We start from the raw sequence: 22,101 nt of genomic DNA, 5'->3' as shown, positions 1-22,101 counted from the left end.
TTCCTCATAGGAACCAGTACCGGGGCATCAAGTCTGACACCAACAGGCTCCTGAACAGCTTGTATCCCCAAGCCATAAGACTGCTAAATACACTGAACAAAAATATAAACGCAACATGCAACAATTTTAAAGATTTTACTGAGTTACAGTTCATAAGGAAATCAGTCAATTAAAATACCTTCATTAGGCCCTAATCTATGGATTTCACATGACTGGGAATATAGATATGCATCTGTTGGTCACAGATACCTTAAAAATAAAAAGGTAGGGGCGTGGATCAGAAAACCAGTCAGTATCTGGTGTGACCACCATTTGCCTCATGCAGCATGACACATCTCCTTTACATAGAGTTGATCAGGCTGTTGATTGTGGCATGTGTAATGTTGTCCCACTCCTCTTCAATGGCTGTGTGAAGTTGCTGGATATTGGTGGGAACTGGAACACGCTGTTGTATACGTCGATCCAGAGCATCCTAAACATGCTTGATGCGTGACATGTCTGGTGAGTATGCAGGCCATGGAAGAACTGGGACATTTTCAGCTTCCAGGAGATGTGTACAGATCCTTGCGGCATGGGGCCCTGCATTATCATGCTGAAACATGAGGTGATGGGCACCAGATGAATGGCACGACAATGGGCCTCAGGATCTCATCACGGTATCTCTGTGCATTCAAATTACCATTGATCAAATGCAATTGTGTTTGTTGTCCGTAGCTTATGCCTGCCCATACCATAACCCCACTTCCGCCATTCGGCACTCTATTCACAACGTTGACATCAGCAAATCGTTCGCCCACACAACACCATACACGTGGTCTGCGGTTGTGAGGCCGGTTGAACGTACTGCCACATTATCTAAAACAACTTTGGAGGCGAGTTATGGTAGAGAAATTCATATTCTCTGACAACAGCTCTGGTGGACATTCCTGCAGTCAGCATGCCAACTGCACTCTCCCTCATAACTTGAGACATCTGTGGCATTGTGTTGTGTGTCAAAACTGCACATTTTAGAGTGGCCTTTTACTGTCCCCAGCACAAGGTGCACCTGTGTAATGATCATGCTGTTTAATCAGCTTCTCGATATGCCACACCGGTCAGGTGAATGGATTATCTTGGCAAAGGAGAAATGCTCACTAACAGGGATGTAAACAAATTTGCGCACAACATTTGAGAGGAATAAGAACATTTCTGGGATCTTTTATTTCAGCTCATGAAACATGTGACCAACACTTTAAATGTTGCGTTTATATATTTCACACACACACACACACACACACACACACACACACACACACACACACACACACACACACACACACACACACACACACACACACACATTTATACAGACTACCTCTATCACCCCAGTATCCCTGCACATTGTAAATATGGTATTGGAACTGACCCTGTATATAGCTTACATACTTTCTCGTGTTCTTCTTATTTTTATTTCTTGTGTGTTTTTGTTTTACCGTCTGTTATTTTTAGTACTAAACTGATATTGATTACTACATTGGTGGGTTTAGAGTCTGCAAGAAAGACATTTCACTGTACTTGTGCACGTGACAATAAAACATGAAACTTTCCTGCAAATGGAGTATGCAGATTGACTCGGCTGCTGTCATAGGACCTGAATGGTGTCTGCTCGACGAATAAAGAACACATTCTGGCTCCAGACACAACACTTGGCCAATCAGCATGCTTCCATCAGATAACAGAGCCCGATGTTAGCAAGCTAGCCACAGCGTTGTACTGTAACCTACGTACAGTGGAGCGCTGCTGAAATACAAACAGTACAGGATTCCTTCTGCCTTGGCTTCGAATAAGATCTTAGCCACCGTGTGGAAGGCATAGCCAAGTGGAACAGCTGATACACACAAACAACACAGGACCAGTGACGTGAATTGTGGTCCGAAGTGCATCGAGTAAACCACATTGACACAACTGGACAAAATCAGCATCACAGTTAACAAGCCCACACATTGGTTCATCTTTGTCCCATCCATGTCTCTACATGTAAGTCACAACTGTGTCATTCTAACTGGCTTGTTTATCTTTGTTTGTTTGTTTGTTTGTGTACCCCACTGTGTGTGTGTGTGTGTGTGTGCGATCTCTCACCTGAGCTGTTCCAAGTGGAAGCGGCCATAACACTAGGGTCTTCAAACCCTGTAGAGAGAGAGGAGGAGATCATATGGTTAGTAGGTTGCTTCTGCAGTACTACTGCTATCAGCATACCCAGCGTCTCAAGATGTCTCAAGACATGGTGATGGCTGGGTTCTGAGGCTCTACTGTGACCCAAAACGAAGTGGCATCGGGGGTAGGACGGTATCATTCAGCATGAGTCAGTTCCACAGACAGAGAGAAAAGCAAACTTCCTGATGCTTCTTGGGCGAGTTCTACATTTGAAATGAAAAGATAAACACGGTTAAAACAGGTCATCCCTGGGTAATAATAATGTTATTCCTGAAGACCAGACGCTGGTAGTATCAGACAGGGGACATCATAGAGTCATGCCCCAGTAGGCTACGGTATTATTAATACTTGACGACAGACAGCTCTCCTCTCTGTGTCCGCATCCCAAATGGGTACCCTTTTCCCCTATGGGACCCTTTTTCAAAAGTAGCGCACTATATAGGGAGCAGGGTGCCATTTGGGACACAGCTGGTGTTTCATAACCAGATATTAGGCTGCAGGCAGAGTGAACTATTCACATCCACTGTCCACAGGCCAAGAGGTGATATCTGTCCAATTTAATATCTCTGCACTGGACAATAAACAGTGGGTTTACAGCAGGAGGCAGGAGCTGTGGTGCGGGGGATATTCTCTCTCTCCACACACACACACACACACACACACACACACACACACACACACACACACACACACACACACACACACACACCCTTTCTCCAGACTTTTACTTCTTCCCTCTCACTGCACCCCTATCTTTCAGCCACTCTTTCTCTACACTCTCTCTCATGTTTCTCTTTCTCTCCCTCTATCTGTGTGTCTCTCTGTTATGTAGTGAGTTCCCACAGCCATGTTGGAGTGAGGGTGTTTAATGGGACAGACTCTCACAGCCTCTCTGCAGGCCACTGTGTTTGTTTCATTTGACGGATGGACAGAGTGCTGACAGATGGACAGACAGACATGGGCCTTCTCTGTCACAGCCTCAGACTGTACTGTAACCTTACTGGAGCCACACCTGCTCACCAGGACCTTTCAAACAGACTCAAAGTGTACTCACTCACTTCACTATCCTATCTATAATATATCATACAATATACTATACACTATCCTCCAGTAGCAAAATATGATAATCAAAATCAAACACAACATTAGCAAGGTCTCATTTTTATACATTTCACGATTTAAAATAACACATTTATGCAGGGGCGCAACTTTCACTGGGGATGGAGGGGTCATGTCCCCTACACATTCTTAAATTGTATTTTTGTCCCGCCCCCAGTTTTTCTTTAGTTGACTGATGTAGCTGGCAAGGTAACTGCTGTTAAAAAACTAAACTAGTGTTTATTCGCAGTGCTGAGCTAGTACTGTAACTGACATGTTACTTTAGCTAATGTTTCATCTCCTCTCGACTGAGGTGAATGTATGTATAAGCCACGCTAGCTAGTACAGTAGCTATCAGGTCAGCTCTAGCCTCTAGATATCTGACAGATAGCGATATGAGTATTAGTATTACTATCCAACAGCAGTTGTTTGTATGGAAATGTTTTGTAGTCTTTCTTTTGTCCCGTTTCGGAAGTAAATGAACTTGGCTAGCTTTAGCCAGTTGATTTGCCATTGGAGAGAGAGCTGCCCAAAATTTGGCTTACATTAGCTATTATTTTTGCCTCAATCAAACTAGACCTGAATCAAACAATGAAACCATCGGCCAAACAATTGAAGATTGATATTCTGACAATTTTTCTGTGCAATTTGAGTTTTATTTGTCAGGAAGGCAATGTAACATTATGAATCTGTTAGTTTCCCTAGCTAATTCCCTACTTTTCACAGTGACACAGTAATAAACAGCTCTAACGTTGCAGGTTTCACTGTCATGGTGCACAGTAGAGGTCTGCACAGGACCAATTTTTTCATCGTGCTCCCGCACCCGCTGGCTTTCTGTCTGACTCCCACTCGCTACTGCAAGAACTGGTCCCAAACTCAACCGCAGTCCTGTAATGTTATTTTAGGCTTATGTGACGCAGCTCACTTGCCAGCCATGGTCCCAGCAAAAAATAACTTCATAAATAGCTTAAATTACCAGAGATTCTCACATGGCCCTTACATTGTATTGCGGGGCTAAATCAGCCAATATGTTTGATGTAGTTTGAAGAGAGCAGAGTTGGCGAAACTTGCACTTTCTCTTGAGCAATTTTTATAGCCTATCTTTTAGGAGTGGGAAGATTTTCAGATGGAGAAATATGGGTGACCAATATTTAGGCCTATTTCTAGTCAATGTAGTAAACTATAGTCTAATCATAGGCCTATTTAGGAAGTACATTTCCTTTCAAAGATAAGTGTCCCGTGCTTCTCTACATAGGCTATAGCCTACTCTATTTAACTGAGACCACATGCACACCTGATCTCACAGGTATGGCTACTGAACTGGAAACAGCAAGAATTATGACAGTGACACTTGCTACGTTTTGCATAGTCCTATAGGATATAGCCTACCTTTTAGGAGGACGATTTGCAGGCAGAGACAAATAAATGGGTAATCGATACTTAGTAGTAGCCTAACCTATGTTCACCCTAGTAGCCTAACCTATGTTCACCCTAGTAGCCTAACCTATGTTCACCCTAGTAGCCTAACCTATGTTCACCATAGTAGCCTAACCTATGTTCACCCTAGTAGCCTAACCTATGTTCACCCTAGTAGCCTAACCTATGTTCACCCTAGTAGCCTAACCTATGTTCACCCTAATAGCCTAACCTATGTTCACCATAGTAGCCTAACCTATGTTCACCCTAGTAGCCTAACCTATGTTCACCCTAGTAGCCTTATGTTCACCATAGTAGCCTAACCTATGTTCACCCTAGTAGCCTAACCTATGTTCACCCTAGTAGCCTTATGTTCACCCTAGTAGCCTAACCTATGTTAACCCTAGTAGCCTAACCTATGTTCACCATAGTAGCCTAACCTATGTTCACCCTAATAGCCTAACCTATGTTCACCCTAGTAGCCTAACCTATGTTCACCCTAGTAGCCTAACCTATGTTCACCCTAGTAGCCTAACCTATGTTCACCCTAGTAGCCTAACCTATGTTCACCCTAGTAGCCTAACCTATGTTCACCCTAGTAGCCTTATGTTCACCCTAGTAGCCTTATGTTCACCCTAGTAGCCTAACCTATGTTCACCCTAGTAGCCTAACCTATGTTCACCCTAGTAGCCTAACCTATGTTCACCATAGTAGCCTAACCTATGTTCACCATAGTAGCCCAACCTATGTTCACCATAGTAGCCCAACCTATGTTCACCATAGTAGCCCAACCTATGTTCACCATAGTAGCCCAACCTATGTTCACCATAGTAGCCTTATGTTCACCCTAGTAGCCTAACCTATGTTAACCCTAGTAGCCTAACCTATGTTCACCATAGTAGCCTAACCTATGTTCACCCTAGTAGCCTAACCTATGTTCACCCTAGTAGCCTAACCTATGTTCACCCTAGTAGCCTAACCTATGTTCACCCTAGTAGCCTAACCTATGTTAACCCTAGTAGCCTAACCTATGTTCACCATAGTAGCCTAACCTATGTTCACCCTAGTAGCCTAACCTATGTTCACCCTAGTAGCCTAACCTATGTTCACCCTAGTAGCCTTATGTTCACCCTAGTAGCCTAACCTATGTTCACCCTAGTAGCCTAACCTATGTTCACCCTAATAGCCTAACCTATGTTCACCCTAGTAGCCTAACCTATGTTCACCCTAGTAGCCTAACCTATGTTCACCCTAGTAGCCTAACCTATGTTCACCATAGTAGCCTAACCTATGTTCACCATAGTAGCCTAACCTATGTTCACCATAGTAGCCCAACCTATGTTCACCATAGTAGCCTAACCTATGTTCACCCTAGTAGCCTAACCTATGTTCACCCTAGTAGCCTAACCTATGTTCACCATAGTAGCCTAACCTATGTTAACCATAGTAGCCTAACCTATGTTCACCCTAGTAGCCTAACCTATGTTCACCATAGTAGCCTAACCTATGTTCACCCTAGTAGCCTAACCTATGTTCACCCTAGTAGCCTAACCTATGTTCACCCTAGTAGCCTAACCTATGTTCACCCTAGTAGCCTAACCTATGTTCACCCTAGTAGCCTAACCTATGTTCACCCTAGTAGCCTAACCTATGTTCACCCTAGTAGCCTAACCTATGTTCACCATAGTAGCCTAACCTATGTTCACCCTAGTAGCCTAACCTATGTTCACCATAGTAGCCTAACCTATGTTCACCCTAGTAGCCTAACCTATGTTCACCCTAGTAGCCTAACCAATGTTCACCCTAGTAGCCTAACCTATGTTCACCCTAGTAGCCTAACCTATGTTCACCATAGTAGCCTAACCTATGTTCACCCTAGTAGCCTAACCTATGTTCACCCTAGTAGCCTAACCTATGTTCACCCTAGTAGCCTAACCTATGTTCACCCTAGTAGCCTAACCTATGTTCACCCTAGTAGCCTAACCTATGTTCACCCTAGTAGCCTAACCTATGGTCACCCTAGTAGCCTAACCTATGTTCACCCTAGTAGCCTAACCTATGTTCACCCTAGTAGCCTAACCTATGTTCACCCTAGTAGCCTAACCTATGTTCACCCTAGTAGCCTAACCTATGTTCACCCTAGTAGCCTAACCTATGTTCACCCTAGTAGCCTAACCTATGTTCACCCTAGTAGCCTAACCTATGTTCACCCTAGTAGCCTAACCTATGTTCACCCTAGTAGCCTAACCTATGTTCACCATAGTAGCCTAACCTATGTTCACCCTAGTAGCCTAACCTATGGTCACCATAGTAGCCTAACCTATGGTCACCCTAATAGCCTAACCTATGTTCACCATAGTAGCCTAACCTATGTTCACCATAGTAGCCTAACCTATGTTCACCCTAGTAGCCTAACCTATGGTCACCCTAATAGCCTAACCTATGTTCACCATAGTAGCCTAACCTATGGTCACCATAGTAGCCTAACCTATGGTCACCCTAATAGCCTAACCTATGGTCACCATAGTAGCCTAACCTATGTTCACCCTAGTAGCCTAACCTATGTTCACCATAGTAGCCTAACCTATGTTCAACATAGTAGCCTAACCTATGTTCACCCTAGTAGCCTAACCTATGTTCACCATAGTAGCCTAACCTATGTTCACCATAGTAGCCTAACCTATGGTCACCCTAATAGCCTAACCTATGGTCACCATAGTAGCCTAACCTATGTTCACCATAGTAGCCTAACCTATGTTCACCCTAGTAGCCTAACCTATGGTCACCCTAGTAGCCTAACCTATGGTCACCCTAATAGCCTAACCCTGCCCTTTCCTTTTTCAATGATGATCACATTTTTGGATTGCACTTCGACTTATGTAGGTTGAGCGCCCTCCACTTCTTTCCATTATCAATATTTATTTACAGACTCTGTTGTAAACTACAGCCTAATCATATTTAAGTTAATTTCATAATTATTTTTTTCATCATTTGATTCTCCGCCCATGTAGGCAGCCTACTCTATTTCAATGACACCACACATACTAGGTGCACTTGAACTCTCACGCCCAACTAGGAGAGGTAGGCTACTGAAGTTGAAGCAGCGAATTCTGAATGTGTGAATAATGTGAAAAATATGTGCTTTCAATTCAATAGTTAGACTAATGCATAAAAAGCAGAAAGACGACCGTTTCCAAATAACCTGTGGGACGACAAAAATATTTTCATCCCAAAGTCGTCTGTCTGACCACAGCATGAAAAAGGACGACCGCGCAGCAATGATCTCTGTCGGGACCTGCGTCCCGCGGGAATGCAGCTCTAGTGCAGTCAGTGAACAACACTATGCTCATCATGTCTTAGCAGGATCAAATGGTGACATGGGTCCCAGCTGGGTCAGACAGCCAGGGAAGACCAGTCTACGGAGCTCAGGTGAATTGTGCAGTATATTAACAGTATCAGTGAATGATACAAAGTGATGATACAAAGTGAATGATCCCAGACTGTAGCTTAAAGCTACAGTCTGGGATCTGGGAATAATGGTCATTTCAATTATTGAACCATTGATTCTGTTCTTAGATAATAGAATGAATGTATAAATGTACACCAAGGAAATTCTTTGTCATGCCACATTTTAGGAGGATCAGATGGTGACAGGGGTCTCAGCAGAGTCAGGCAGCCAGGGAAGACCAGTCTGTGACAAAAGGTGAGGTGAATTTTTGCAGATACAACATTTTCTCTCAATCACTGGACAAGCCAAATTCTATTTTAAATGCAGTCTGACAAACCTCCAAAGTTGGTTGCCAAACATTATCAAAGGTTGATAGAGGCTTTTCCCGGTGACACAAAACGTGTCAAATAAAAATGTGAGAAGCAATTGAGAAGCAATGTTCATTTCATCTCAGACATAAATTATTTCAGTTTAAGACCATTCATAGAAGTGCTATATGCCAGTGAAACTGAATATCATGCACTCAGAAATGTCATTCCTCTGCTGGAGGTGTAAAGCACAAAAGGGGACATATTTGCATATGTTATGGTCTTATGAAGGCTGGCTGAATTCTGGCAAAGAGTATGTTCTTTAATCTCAGCATGTCTACAGATTCTCCCTTCTCCCTGTTTGTGTTTGCTTGGAAATGATGATACTGGAGACTGTTATCTGGGGCTCCTGAGTGGCACAGAGGTCTAAGGCACTCTGAAGAAATCTGAAGAAACTGTGTAACCAAGCGTTTAAAGTGGCTAAGTAACGCATTGCCATTAATTGGAAGGTTGGTTATCCTCCCACAATGTCAAGTTATGTATCACTATATTTGACTTATTACAAGATTAAGGGTATACTGGGCAACTTTAATAAGGTCTGGATCCCTTACATGGAATACAGTACGACTAAATGAGTCTGTATTGAAAACATGCCCACATCAGGGATACGTATTTAGGCAATCCCTAGCTGTGGGCTGCTCAGTCCTGGCTCTGGGGTCTGCCGTCCTGTGGGTTGTCACTCTGGCCTTGGTCTAACACACCCAAAACAAATAATAACTTGATGACTATGGGCATTTTTGCTTACTTTTTGTTCTAAATAGAGACTGCATATTGGATTGTGTACAAATGCAGAAAATGAGCTTTAGATGGCTCCAAAAAATTCTGGGGGAGGACACCCAGACCCCCCCGCCAGGTTATATCCCCCCCACTTCTAAAACCAAAGTGGCGCCCTTGCATTTATAACATTTTAGCAACAGCAGCTGTACCAGCTGGGTTCAGCGCAGAGGGACATGGCAGTGAGAGTGGAGTGGCAGAGTGTGAGTCAGTAGAGGACCTATGAGAGCTGTGGTGGGACTGACTGGGAGGTGTTAATTGGGTGATAATCTGCAGTTGAACGCGTGGCATGTTGGGAGGAATTAACGAGCCCAGTGCAGCTCAGCGTAGTGTCAGGAATTTAGCCTGGGCTAATGAGGCTGCATGGTGTAGGCCTGCTGCACCTGTTAGTGTGGCAGGCAGATAGGCAGGCTGATGAGATGAGGCTATACTGCTATATAACATGGCTATAAACCATAGGAGGTTGATGGCTGGAGCTATTGGAGGAAGGGGTCATGGTACTAGCTGGAATGGAATAAATGAAATGGTATCAAACGGTATCAATGAGCCCGTCCTCGTATCGCTCCTCCCACCAGCCTCCCCTGCTATAAACACTGTTACATTAACATGACTGTAAAAAACACAGCAACATTTTAATCAGGTATATTTCAACACATTTAAATGAGTGTTGGTGGAATGTTTTGGCAGTTAGCCCCACTCACACTTGTGGGGGTTGATGATACTGCTGTCTGTGCTCGATCTGGAAGGGAGTTGTAGTTTTACCCTAACTAATAAAACTACAAACATAGTCTCGTGAGTTATAACATAGACTAGTGTTTGTGATTTAATCATAGTAAGAAAAATCCAGGAGGAAAGGTGAGAGGGGAGGGAGGAGAGGAAAAATGAACAGGGCAGAAGGGAAAGATGAGAGAGGCTTCACGGCCCGTTGGCCCTCCTAACACAGTGAAGCCAGTGAAGCGGAGCCAGGTGAGGACCCTACAGAGGAAGTGGATGTGGAGAGAGGGAAGAAAGAGGAGAGGGGGGCTTGGTAAGTGTACTATAGAAGGGCCTGTAAAGGGGGCCTGCTTAATGAAAAGCCAAACTATCCCGTCCGGTCGGTCCAGGGGAATATCAAACCAGATGAGAGGCCCTGTTATCCCTCCTCCATTTAGAGCACATCTGCAAGCTGCCCCAAGCCAACCCCTGTCATTACACAATCAAGGAATATCTGGTAAATTGGAGATTTGCTAATGAAGGCCTAAAAATAGGGCCTGGTTAGAGCCGGTCACAGTGGCTGATCCTGGACCAGCTAAGATGAAACAGAACAAAAATTCAGGTCGGAGACGAAGGAAACAGCTGACTCTGGTTCAGTGGTTCTGCTGTTACTACAGGTGTGGCATTGTGGAGCTACGTACACATACGACGCACGCATGAACATATGACGCACACACTCAAGCATGTATATAAACACACTCGCACACACACACTCTGCTGGAATCAGACTGATTCACTTAGGTACGCTAAAATCTCCAGCGGAATACTTGATTGTTGGAAAAGTTAATAGAAGTGTTTTCCTTGTGTTCTAAGTGTGGAAAAAGAAACCATTGTAAATACCTTAGTCACTGAACACGATCAAACAAACTGCATTTGTAGCACATTTAGCTTTGTGGATGACGTGAGAGATACAGTATGTTAGTTAAGCTCACCTCCTGGACTCTGCAACAGTGGTCTCTCTGTCCTCAAACAGGCTACCAACTCACATCAGAGCATCTGATCAGGCAGATGTCTCGCACCATATTCCGTGAGCAACGTGTCTGATCCCTCCAGCTGTGTTTGGATAATGATAATAAAAATCGCACAGTGACGTGAGCGTATTCTATAAAAATACTTTCTTCATATTTTACGCGGCTCAACTGTCAAAGCGCCACATGTGATGTTTTAAGAAGTAGGGGAGAGGAGACCCAAACTCTGGCCAGACAGAGAGTCAGCCAAGGTGGGAATAGAGGAATACAATCCTATCAGAAATGTGGATATGCATTGGCGGCTAATATGATCGTATGATTTGGGTCTCATGTCCTTCACGCGGTGTGTGTGTGTGTGCATATATGTGTGTGTGTGTGTGTGTGTATGTGGGTGATGGATCAGCTCTCATACATTACCATTAAGGGATCCCAAGCTTCTCCTCCCCTCATATTTGCTGAAGAATGTAACTATTCAATTGAGGGGTATCGTATAATATCCAGGAAGAATAACAAACCAACATCTTAACTGGCCATCAGTTTTTCGCATTAGAAGTGGGGGAGGTTATGCAACGCTGATCCGGGATATTTCATATTTCCTCTCTCCAGATTCTCTCTCCCTGTGTCCTAGTGGAATGCTGGCATGGAGGTGAAAGTTTAAACACTTCTCTGGAAAACCCAGTCGTCGTTAAAGAGGAGTGGGTGCGGGATGGGCTGCAGTGTTTGGAGGGGTGGGCCACTGTGCATATGTCCAGACACTGCAGCCATGTAGCCTACAGCTCCTCAAACCGCCTCACAGGAAGCACAGCGGTAACTCAATGAGAGAGAGAGAGAACGAGAGGGAGAGAGAGAGAGAGAGAGAGAGAGAGAGGACGAGAGGGAGAGAGAGAGAGAGAGAGAACGAGAGAGAGAGAGAGAGAGTGAACGAGAGGGAGAGAGAACAAGAGAGAGAGAACGAGAGGGAGAGGGAACGAGAGGGAGAGGGAGAGGGAACGAGAGGGAGAGGGAACGAGAGGGAGAGGGAACGAGAGGGAGAGGGAACGAGAGGGAGAGGGAACGAGAGAGAGAACAAGAGAGAGAGAGAGGGAACGAGAGAGGGAACGAGAGAGAGAACGAGAGAGAGAGATAGAGAGGGAGAACGAGAGGGAGAACGAGAGGGAGAGAGGGAGAACGAGAGGGAGAGAGAGAGAACGAGAGGGAGAGAGAGAGAACGAGAGGGAGAGAGAGAGAGAGAACGAGAGGGAGAGAGAGAGAACGAGAGGGAGAGAGAGAGAACGAGAGGGAGAGAGAGAGAACGAGCGGGAGAGAGAGAACGAGCGGGGGAGAGAGAACGAGCGGGAGAGAGAGAACGAGCGGGAGAGAGAGAACGAGCGGGAGAGAGAGAACGAGCGGGAGAGAGAGAACGAGAGGGAGAGAGAGGGAACGAGAGAGAGAGAGAGGGAACGAGAGAGAGAGAGAGGGAACGAGAGAGAGAGAGAGGGAACGAGAGAGAGGGAACGAGAGAGAGAGAGGGAACGAGAGAGAGAGAGGGAACGAGAGAGAGAGAGAGGGAACGAGAGGGAGAGGGAACGAGAGGGAGAGGGAACGAGAGGGAGAGGGAACGAGAGGGAGAGGGAACGAGAGGGAGAGAGAGAGAGAGGGAACGAGAGAGAGAGGGAACGAGAGAGAGAGAGAGAGAGAGAGAGAGAGAGGGCTGTACAGGTCAGTGAACGATGTAAGGAGGAGAGTCACAGAAGGTGTACGGCAAGGCCCTTTCAGAAGAACACAATGCACAACAGGAAAGGCGGGAAAAGAGAGAATACGTGAGAGACAAATCCAGCCCTAACATACTGAACTGATCACGACAACCATCGGTGAAATGTTGCATGAAACAGCAGTCTGCTGACCACAGAAAGCTAGCCATCTCTCCGTTAAAAACCCAAACTGACATTTGTGGCTCGTTTGACGGCTGTTTCCAGAATGTTCACAACACTTAAAAGTCCCTTCTGTCAGTCAGTGGCTCTGTCAAACCCATAATGGGGGTTGGATCGCAGTACCAGCTGGTTCTGATGGGTCAGTCACACACATGGATACACACACACCCACACACTACTACCCCCCTCCCCCCAACCCCCATTATTAGCTTAGCGTGTTAGCATTTCCTCCAGGCCACATGAGAGGATCACGCTGTTTACATTACAGTCTGGTGCCACGTTCAGACAACCCTGTTTGTGTCCTGACGTGTAGCATGTCACAGAGAGACGTGTACCGTGTCATAGACGAGGGGTTGCCTTACGGTTTAATGACTGCAGGGCTCACGGCGTAGCTGTACACCCTGGGCTCAGATTACGAAAGATTTAATGGGCGCCTAGTCAGAAATGGCACAGGCACGTTACCACCTACTCTACAGCTTATTTGTTTTACCCTTAACAGGATGACACACAGGAAGGAGTGTGTGCGTTTGTGTTTTTTGCGTGCTCGTGTTTTCTGTGTGTGTGTGTGATGCAGGCAAATCTGAACAGTGCTGAAATCCTGACGTCAGCTGAAGCAGCAGGGTGTGTCTGTCCGTCTGTCTGTCTTTGTTGGCCTGTCTGTCCGAACGTTGCATGCATACAACACACGCACCACTGACAGATAATATCCCATGGGATCATAGTGAGAACTCCCGGATTCCCGCCCTGCTGATCTATCCCACGGAGAGGGCTTGAGCAGATGGGAATCTTGGAAGCCCAGGATAAAATGACTGGATTTAAACGTCATTTAAGATTCAGACATCATGACGACCTGGGACTGGGATCAATTCCAAAACCATTCCGTATGCCGATCGGAATTTTTTGAATTTCCACTGGGATTTACATTTACATTTTAGTCATTTAGCAGACGCTCTTAGCCAGAGCGACTCACAGTAGTGAATGCATACATTTCATGCATTTATTATAATCATTTTTTTGTACTGGCCCCCCGTGGGAATTGAACCCACAACCCTGGCGTTGCACACTCCATGCTCTACCAACTGAGCCACAGGGAAGGCTGAAGAATTTGAATCTCTGCCTTTTGTCTGTAAACGAGTTAATGATTAAGCATGTTGGTCTTCGGTGCAACAATCAGAGACAGAACCCGCTCTAGTCATTTAGAGATGACTATATCATCTGAAGCTTTGATTAGAATTTGATGAATGTATTGCCGAGAGTTGAGCAAGATGATTTGTAAAAAACACACACACACACACACACACACACACACACACACACACACACACACACTTGTCAGCACGCTCATTACCTCACACCCAGTATAGTTGTTTTGAACTGGGCTGTCAGAGCCCCCAATAGGGGTCTTAAAATGACAGCCAGCTGTAGAGAGACAGACTGACAGGCCCCTCTACTGATGGACAAAGGTGTTTTACTGTGCTTCATTCGTTTTTTCAAATATGGAAAATACTGGATTGATAATAGGTACAGTATACAATGCCTTCAGGAAATATTCACAGCCCTAGACTTTCCACATTTTGTTGTGCTACAGTCTGAATTTAAAATGGATTACATAGAGATTTGTGTCACTGGCCTACACACAATACCCCATTATGTCAAAGTGGAATTATGTTTTTTTTTTTTTATAAAAAATGAGAAGCTGAAATGTCTTGAGTCAATACATATTCAACCCCTTTATTTTGGCAAGCCTAAATAAGTGCAGGAGTAAAACCGTGCTTAAGAAGTCACATAAATTGCATGGGCTCTGTGTGCAATAATAGTGTTTAACATGATTTTGTTATGACTACCTAATCTCTGTACTCCACACATACAATTATCTGTAAGGTCCCCCAGTCGAGCAGTGAATTTCAAACACAGATTCAACCACAAAGACCAGGGAGGTTTTCAAATGCCTCGCGAAGAAGGGTACCTTTTGGTAGATGGGTAAAAATAAAAAAGCAGACATTCAATATCCCTTTGAGCATGGTGAAGTTATTATTACACTGTTTGCAACAAGGCACCAAAGTAATACTGCAACAAATGTGGGAAAGCGATTCACTTTTTGTCCTGAATACAAAGTGTTATGTTTGGGGTAAATCCAATATTGTCACGCCTGCTCCCGCTCGCCTGCTCCCGCTGGAGGGCGCCAGGCTGCCCAGCATTACGCACTCCTGCCACCATCATTACGCACACCTGCTTCCCTCGTCATGCGCATCAGCGATTCATTGGACTCACCTGGACTCAATCACCTGTGTTATTAGCTGTCCTATATCTGTCTGTTCCCCAGCTCTCTTCTCCGCTTCTGCATTAATTGTCGTATGTCGCTGTGTTACCCGGTTCTGACGCTGCTCCTGTCGTGTTCCATGTCTGTGCAAAATGAAATGTTCACTCTCCGTACCTGCTTCTCTACTCCAGCGTCGGTTCTTACAAATTCAACACATTACTGAGTGCCACTCTCCATATTTTCAAGCATAGTGGTGGCTGCATCATGTTATGGTTATGCTTGTAATCATTAAGGACTGGGGAGTTTTTCATGATAAAAAAGAAACGGAATGGAGCTAATCACAGGCAAAATCCTAGAGGAAAACCTGGTTCAGTCTGCTTTTCACCAGACACTGGGAGATGAATTCACCTTTCAGCAGAACAACAGCCTAAAACAAAAGGACAAATCTACACTGGAGTTGCTTACCAAGAAAACAGGAACATTCACTGAGTGGCCAAATTACAGTTTTGACTTAAATCTGCTTGAAAATCTATGGCAAGACCTGAAAATGGTTGTCTAGCAATGATCAACAACTCATTTGACAGATCTTGAAGAATTTTGAAAATAATAATGGGCAAATGTTGCACAGTCCAGGTGTGGAAAGCTCTTAGAGACTTACCCAGAAAGACTCACAGCTGTAATTTCTGCCGAAGATGATTCTAACACATGTTGACTCAAGGGGTCGAATACTTATGTAATTAAGATATGTTAGTGTTTTATTTTTCATGACTTTTTTACAGAAGTTAGAATTCTTATTCCACTTTCACTTTACAGAGCATTTTGTGTAGATCGTTGACAATAAATGACAATTAAGTACATTTTAATCTCACTTTGTAACACAACAAAAGTTGGAAAAAGTCAAGGGGTGTGAATACTTTCTGAATGCACTGTATATCAAAACAGTACTTGATACAAATTTTCTATAAGGCCTATATTAGAATGGTATATATCAAATGTCGAAACATACTTCAAGGATCTCTCAATATCTGAAAACTGTCTCCAGATCAGAATGAATGGCCTCTGATTCCTTCCCTCTCAGCACGGGGACCAGGAAACACCTGTTTGTTTACGATGTCCACTGAATCACTGAGCCTCTGTTACACTCTGTCATCTGACCCCAGGCCTGCCCTTTAGGCATGCAGCTCCACATGAAACTGATCCAGGACCAGATCCAGACAGACACAGGGATTATTTCCTGGAAAAACAACACTGCCTGTCTTCTTCCACTCTTATTCCAGCGTGCCAGAGAGAGAGAGAGAGAGAGAGAGAGAGAGAGAGAGAGAGAGAGAGAGAGAGAGAGAGAGAGAGAGAGAGAGAGAGAGAGAGAGAGAGAGAGAGAGAGAGAGAGAGAGAGAGAGAGAGAGAGAGAGAGAGAGAGAGAGAGAGAGAGAGAGAGAGAGAGAGAGAGAGAGAGAGAGAGAGAGAGAGAGAGAGAGAGAGAGAGAGAGAGAGAGAGAGAGAGAGAGAGAGAGAGAGAGAGAGAGAGAGAGAGAGAGAGAGAGAGAGAGAGAGAGCAGAGAGATGAAGCCTTCACTGTGCATTTCGATAAACTCTTCCCTGTCAATCACAGCCCAGCTGCGAGCGTCTCTCCTCTCTGCAGTCCAGATCCCTCTTCCACTGAAAGTTAGGAAAATAATCTCCAACATTCCAAAACTCTGTTTGGGAGACGTAACGAGAAAGACTGCGAAGGAGGAGAGAGACGAGAGAGCAAAGAGAGAGCGAGGCGTAGACAGAGAAGCTGAGAGACAACGATCTGAGAGACAAGGCAAGACATCCCAATTAGGATCTGGCTAAAAATACTTTAATCAGTTATAGAACCCATTGCCCTTTATGGATGTGAGAAACTGCTGTTCGCTAACTAACGAAGAATTTAAAAAACAGAGCAAACTGGGATACTATTTGGCCTTTAAACAGAGTACACAGTGGCAGAATACATGACCACTGTGACTGACCCAAAATTAAGGAAAGCTTTGACTATGTTGACACAGTGTGCATAGCCTTGCTATTGAGAGAGGCCACTGTAGGCAGACCTGGTTCTCAAGAGAAGACAGGCTATGTCACTGCCCACAAAATGAGGTGGAAACTGAGCTGTACTTCCTAACCTCCTGCCAAATGTATGACCATATTAGAGACACATATTTCCCTCAGATTACACAGATCCACAAAGAATTTGAAAAAACAAATCCAATTTTGATCAACTCCCATATCTATTGGGTGAAATACCACAGTGTGCCATCACAGCAGCAAGATTTGTGACCTGTTGCCACAAGAAAAGGGCAACCAGTGAAGAGCAAACACCATTGTAAATACAACCCATATTTATGTTTATTTATTTTCCCTTTTGTACTTTAACCTGTTAGGGCTAGGGGGCAGTATTTACACGGCCGGATAAAAAACGTACCCGATTTAATCTGGTTATTACTACTGCCCATAAACTAGAATATGCATATAATTATTGGCTTTGGATAGAAAACACCCTAAAGTTTCTACAACTGTTTGAATGGTGTCTGTGAGTATAACAGAACTCATATGGCAGGCAAAAACCTGAGAAGATTCTGTACAGGAAGTGCCCTCTCTGACCATTCCTTGGGCTTCTTGACTCTTTTTATTGAAAACTTAGGATCTTTGCTGTAACGTGACACTTCCTACGGCTCCCATAGGCTCTCAGAACCCGGGAAAAAGCTGAATGATGTCGAGGCAGCCCCTGGCTGAAAAACATTAGCGCCTTTGGTAAGTGGTCTATCAGAGGACAATGAGACTGAGGCGTGTGCACGAGGCGACCCCATGTTTTTATTTTCTCTCTCTTTGAGCTAAAACACAGATTCCCGGTCGGAATATTATCACTTTTTTACGAGAAAAATGGCATAAAAATCGATTTTAAACAGCGGTTGACATGCTTCGAAGTACGGTAATGGAATATTTAGAATTTTTTTGTCACGAAACGCGTCGGGCGCGTCACCCTTCTTTACACTTCGGATAGTGTCTTGAACGCACGAACAAAACAGAGGATATTTGAACATAACTATGGATTATTTTGAACCAAACCAACATTTGTTATTGAAGTAGAAGTCCTGGGAGTGCATTCTGACGAAGAACAGCAAAGGTAATAACATTTTTCTTATAGTAAATCTGACTTTGGTGAGTGCCAAACTTGGTGGGTGTCAAAATAGCTAGCCCTGTGATGCCGGGCTATCTACTTAGAATATTGCAAAATGTGCTTTCACCGAAAAGCTATTTTAAAATTGGACATAGCGAGTGCATAGAGGAGTTCTGTATCTATAATTCTTAAAATAATTGTTATGCTTTTTGTGAACGTTTATCGTGAGTAATTTAGTAAAATGTTAGCGAATTCCCCGGAAGTTTGCGGGGGGTATGCTAGTTCTGAACGTCACATGCTAATGTAAAAAGCTGGTTTTTGATATAAATATGAACTTGATTGAACAAAACATGCATGTATTGTATAACATAATGTCCTAGGGTTGTCATCTGATGAAGATCATCAAAGGTGAGTGCTGCATTTAGCTGTCTTCTGGGTTTTGGTGACATTATATGCTGGCTTGAAAAATGGGTGTCTGATTATTTCTGGCTTGGTACTCTGCTGACATAATCTAATGTTTTGCTTTCGTTGTAAAGCCTTTTTGAAATCGGACAGTGTGGTTAGATTAACGAGAGTCTTATCTTTAAATGGCTGTAAAATAGTCATATGTTTGAGAAATTGAAGTAATAGGATTTTTAAGATTTTGAAAATCGCGCCACAGGCTGCAAGTGGCTGTTACGTAGGTGGGACGAATTCGTCCCGCCGGTCCCATAGAGGTTAACAGAAGAAAAGAAAGAGAAAATCAGGACAGAAGAAAAAGGATATCAAAGTGAAACAGTTCTCTAAAGACACAGGAGACAATAATACAAGAAACAACACTTCTGTAGCTTGTCAACTATGTGTCTGTCTATCCCTGTTCTCTCCTCTCTGCACAGGCCATACAAACGCTTCACACCGCGTGGCCGCTGCCACTCTAACCTGGTGGTCCCAGCGCGCACGACCCACGTGGAGTTCCAGGTCTCCGGCAGCCTTTGGAACTGCCGGTCTGCAGCCAACAAGGCTGAGTTCATCTCAGCCTATGCTACCCTCCAGTCCCTAGACTTCCTGGCGCTGACGGAAACATGGATTACCACAGATAACACCTGCTACTCCTACTGCTCTCTCTTCGTCTGCCCACGTGTTCTCGCATACCCCTAGAGCATCGAGCCAGCGGGGTGGTGGCACTGGAATCCTCATCTCTCCCAAGTGGACATTCTCTCTTTCTCCCCTGACCCATCTGTCTATCTCCTCATTTGAATTCCATGCTGTCACAGTTACCAGCCCTTTCAAGCTTAACATCCTTATCATTTATCGCCCTCCAGGTTCCCTTGGAGAGTTCATCAATGAGCTTGACGCCTTGATAAGTTCCTTTCCTGAGGATGGCTCACCTCTCACAGTTCTGGGTGACTTTAACCTCCCCACGTCTACCTTTGACTCATTCCTCTCTGCCTCCTTCTTTCCACTCCTCTCCTCTTTTGACCTCACCCTCTCACCTTCCCCCCCTACTCACAAGGCAGGCAATACGCTTGACCTCATCTTTACTAGATGCTGTTCTTCCACTAATCTCATTGCAACTCCCCTCCAAATCTCCGACCACTACCTTGTATCCTTTTCCCTCTTGCTCTCATCCAACACTTCTCACTCTGCCCCTACTCGGATGGTATTGCGCCGTCCCAACCTTCGCTCTCTCTCTCCCGCTACTCTCTCCTCTTCCATCCTATCATCTCTTCCCTCTGCTCAAACCTTCTCCAACCTATCTCCTGATTCTGCCTCCTCAACCCTCCTCTCCTCCCTTTCTGCATCCTTTGATTTTCTCTGTCCCCTATCCTCCAGGCCGGCTCGGTCCTCCCCTCCTGCTCCGTGGCTCGACGACTCACTACGAGCTCACAGAACAAGGCTCCGGGCAGCCGAGCGGAAATGGAGGAAAACTCGCCTCCCTGCGGACCTGGCATCCTTTCACTCACTCCTCTCTACATTCTCCTCTTCTGTCTCTGCTGCTAAAGCCACTTTCTACCACTCTAAATTCCAAGCATCTGCCTCTAACCCTAGGAAGCTCTTTGCTACCTTCTCCTCCCTCCTGAATCCTCCCCCCCCCCCCCCCCCCCCCCTCCTCCTCTCTGCGGATGACTTCATCAACCATTTTGAAAAGAAGGTTGACGATATCCGATCCTCGTTTGCTAAGTCAAACGACACCGCTGGTCCTGCTCACACTGCCCTACCCTGTGCTTTGACCTCTTTCTCCCCTCTCTCTCCAGATGAAATCTCGCGTCTTGTGACGGCCGGCCGCCCAACAACCTGCCCACTTGACCCTATCCCCTCCTCTCTTCTCCAGACCATTTCCGGAGACCTTCTCCCCTTCCTCACCTCGCTCATCAACTCATCCTTGACCGCTGGCTACGTCCCTTCCGTCTTCAAGAGAGCGAGAGTTGCAAAACTTCTGAAAAAACCTACACTCGATCCCTCCGATGTCAACAACTACAGACCAGTATCCCTTCTTTCTTTTCTCTCCAAAAACTCTTGAACGTGCCGTCCTTGGCCAGCTCTCCTGCTATCTCTCTCAGAATGACCTTCTTGATCCTAATCAGTCAGGTTTCAAGACTGGGCATTCAACTGAGACTGCTCTTCTCTGTGTCACGGAGGCTCTCCGCACTGCTAAAGCTAACTCTCTCTCCTCTGCTCTCATCCTTCTAGACCTATCTGCTGCCTTTGATACTGTGAACCATCAGATCCTCCTCTCCACCCTCTCCGAGTTGGGCATCTCCGGCGCGGCCCACGCTTGGATTGCGTCCTACCTGACAGGTCGCTCCTACCAGGTGGCGTGGCGAGAATCTGTCTCCGCACCATGCGCTCTCACCACTGGTGTCCCCCAGGGCTCTGTTCTAGGCCCTCTCCTATTCTCGCTATACACCAAGTCACTTGGCTCTGTCATATCCTCACATGGTCTCTCCTATCATTGCTATGCAGACGACACACAATTAATCTTCTCCTTTCCCCCTTCTGATAACCAGGCGGCGAATCGCATCTCTGCATGTCTGTCAGACATATCAGTGTGGATGACGGATCACCAGCTCAAGCTGAACCTCGGCAAGACGGAGCTGCTCTTCCTCCCAGGGAAGGACTGCCCATTCCATGATCTCGCCATCACGGTTGACAACTCCCTTGTGTCCTCCTCCCAGAGTGCTAAGAACCTTGGCGTGATCCTGGACAACACCCTGTCGTTCTCCACTAACATCAAGGCGGTGACCCGATCCTGTAGGTCCATGCTCTACAACATTCGCAGAGTACGACCCTGCCTCACACAGGAAGCGGCGCAGGTCCTAATCCAGGCACTTGTCATCTCCCGTCTGGATTACTGCAACTCGCTGTTGGCTGGGCTCCCTGCCTGTGCCATTAAACCCCTACAACTCATCCAGAACGCCGCAGCCCGTCTGGTGTTCAACCTTCCCAAGTTCTCTCACGTCACCCCGCTCCTCCGCTCTCTCCACTGGCTTCCAGTTGAAGCTCGCATCCGCTACAAGACCATGGTGATTGCCTACGGAGCTGTGAAGGGAACGGCACCTCCATACCTTCAGGCTCTGATCAGGCCCTACACCCAAACAAGGGCACTGCGTTCATCCACCACTGGCCTGCTGGCCCCCCTACCTCTGAGGAAGCACAGTTCCCGCTCAGCCCAGTCAAAACTGTTCGCTGCTCTGGCACCCCAATGGTGGAACAAGCTCCCTCACGACGCCAGGACAGCGGAGTCAATCACCACCTTCCGGAGACACCTGAAACCCCACCTCTTTAAGGAATACCTAG

General features: G+C 45.5%; 1 protein-coding gene across 1 annotated transcript in view; it reads right to left on the bottom strand.

Moving 5' to 3' along the window:
• Window positions 1-22,101, bottom strand: part of LOC106584030 (inactive tyrosine-protein kinase transmembrane receptor ROR1) — a 194,172-nt gene that overhangs the window by 69,017 nt on the left and 103,054 nt on the right. The window contains exon 2 of the mRNA XM_082967905.1: window positions 2,119-2,166. Coding sequence (XP_082824031.1) covers window positions 2,119-2,166 — 48 coding nt within the window. The remainder of the gene's footprint in view (window positions 1-2,118; window positions 2,167-22,101) is intronic.

This window comes from Salmo salar, chromosome 23 (assembly GCF_965601325.2).
Source record: "Salmo salar chromosome 23, fSalSal1, whole genome shotgun sequence".
Lineage (NCBI taxonomy): Eukaryota > Metazoa > Chordata > Actinopteri > Salmoniformes > Salmonidae > Salmo > Salmo salar.
This window is presented reverse-complemented; position numbering and strand designations above follow the sequence as displayed.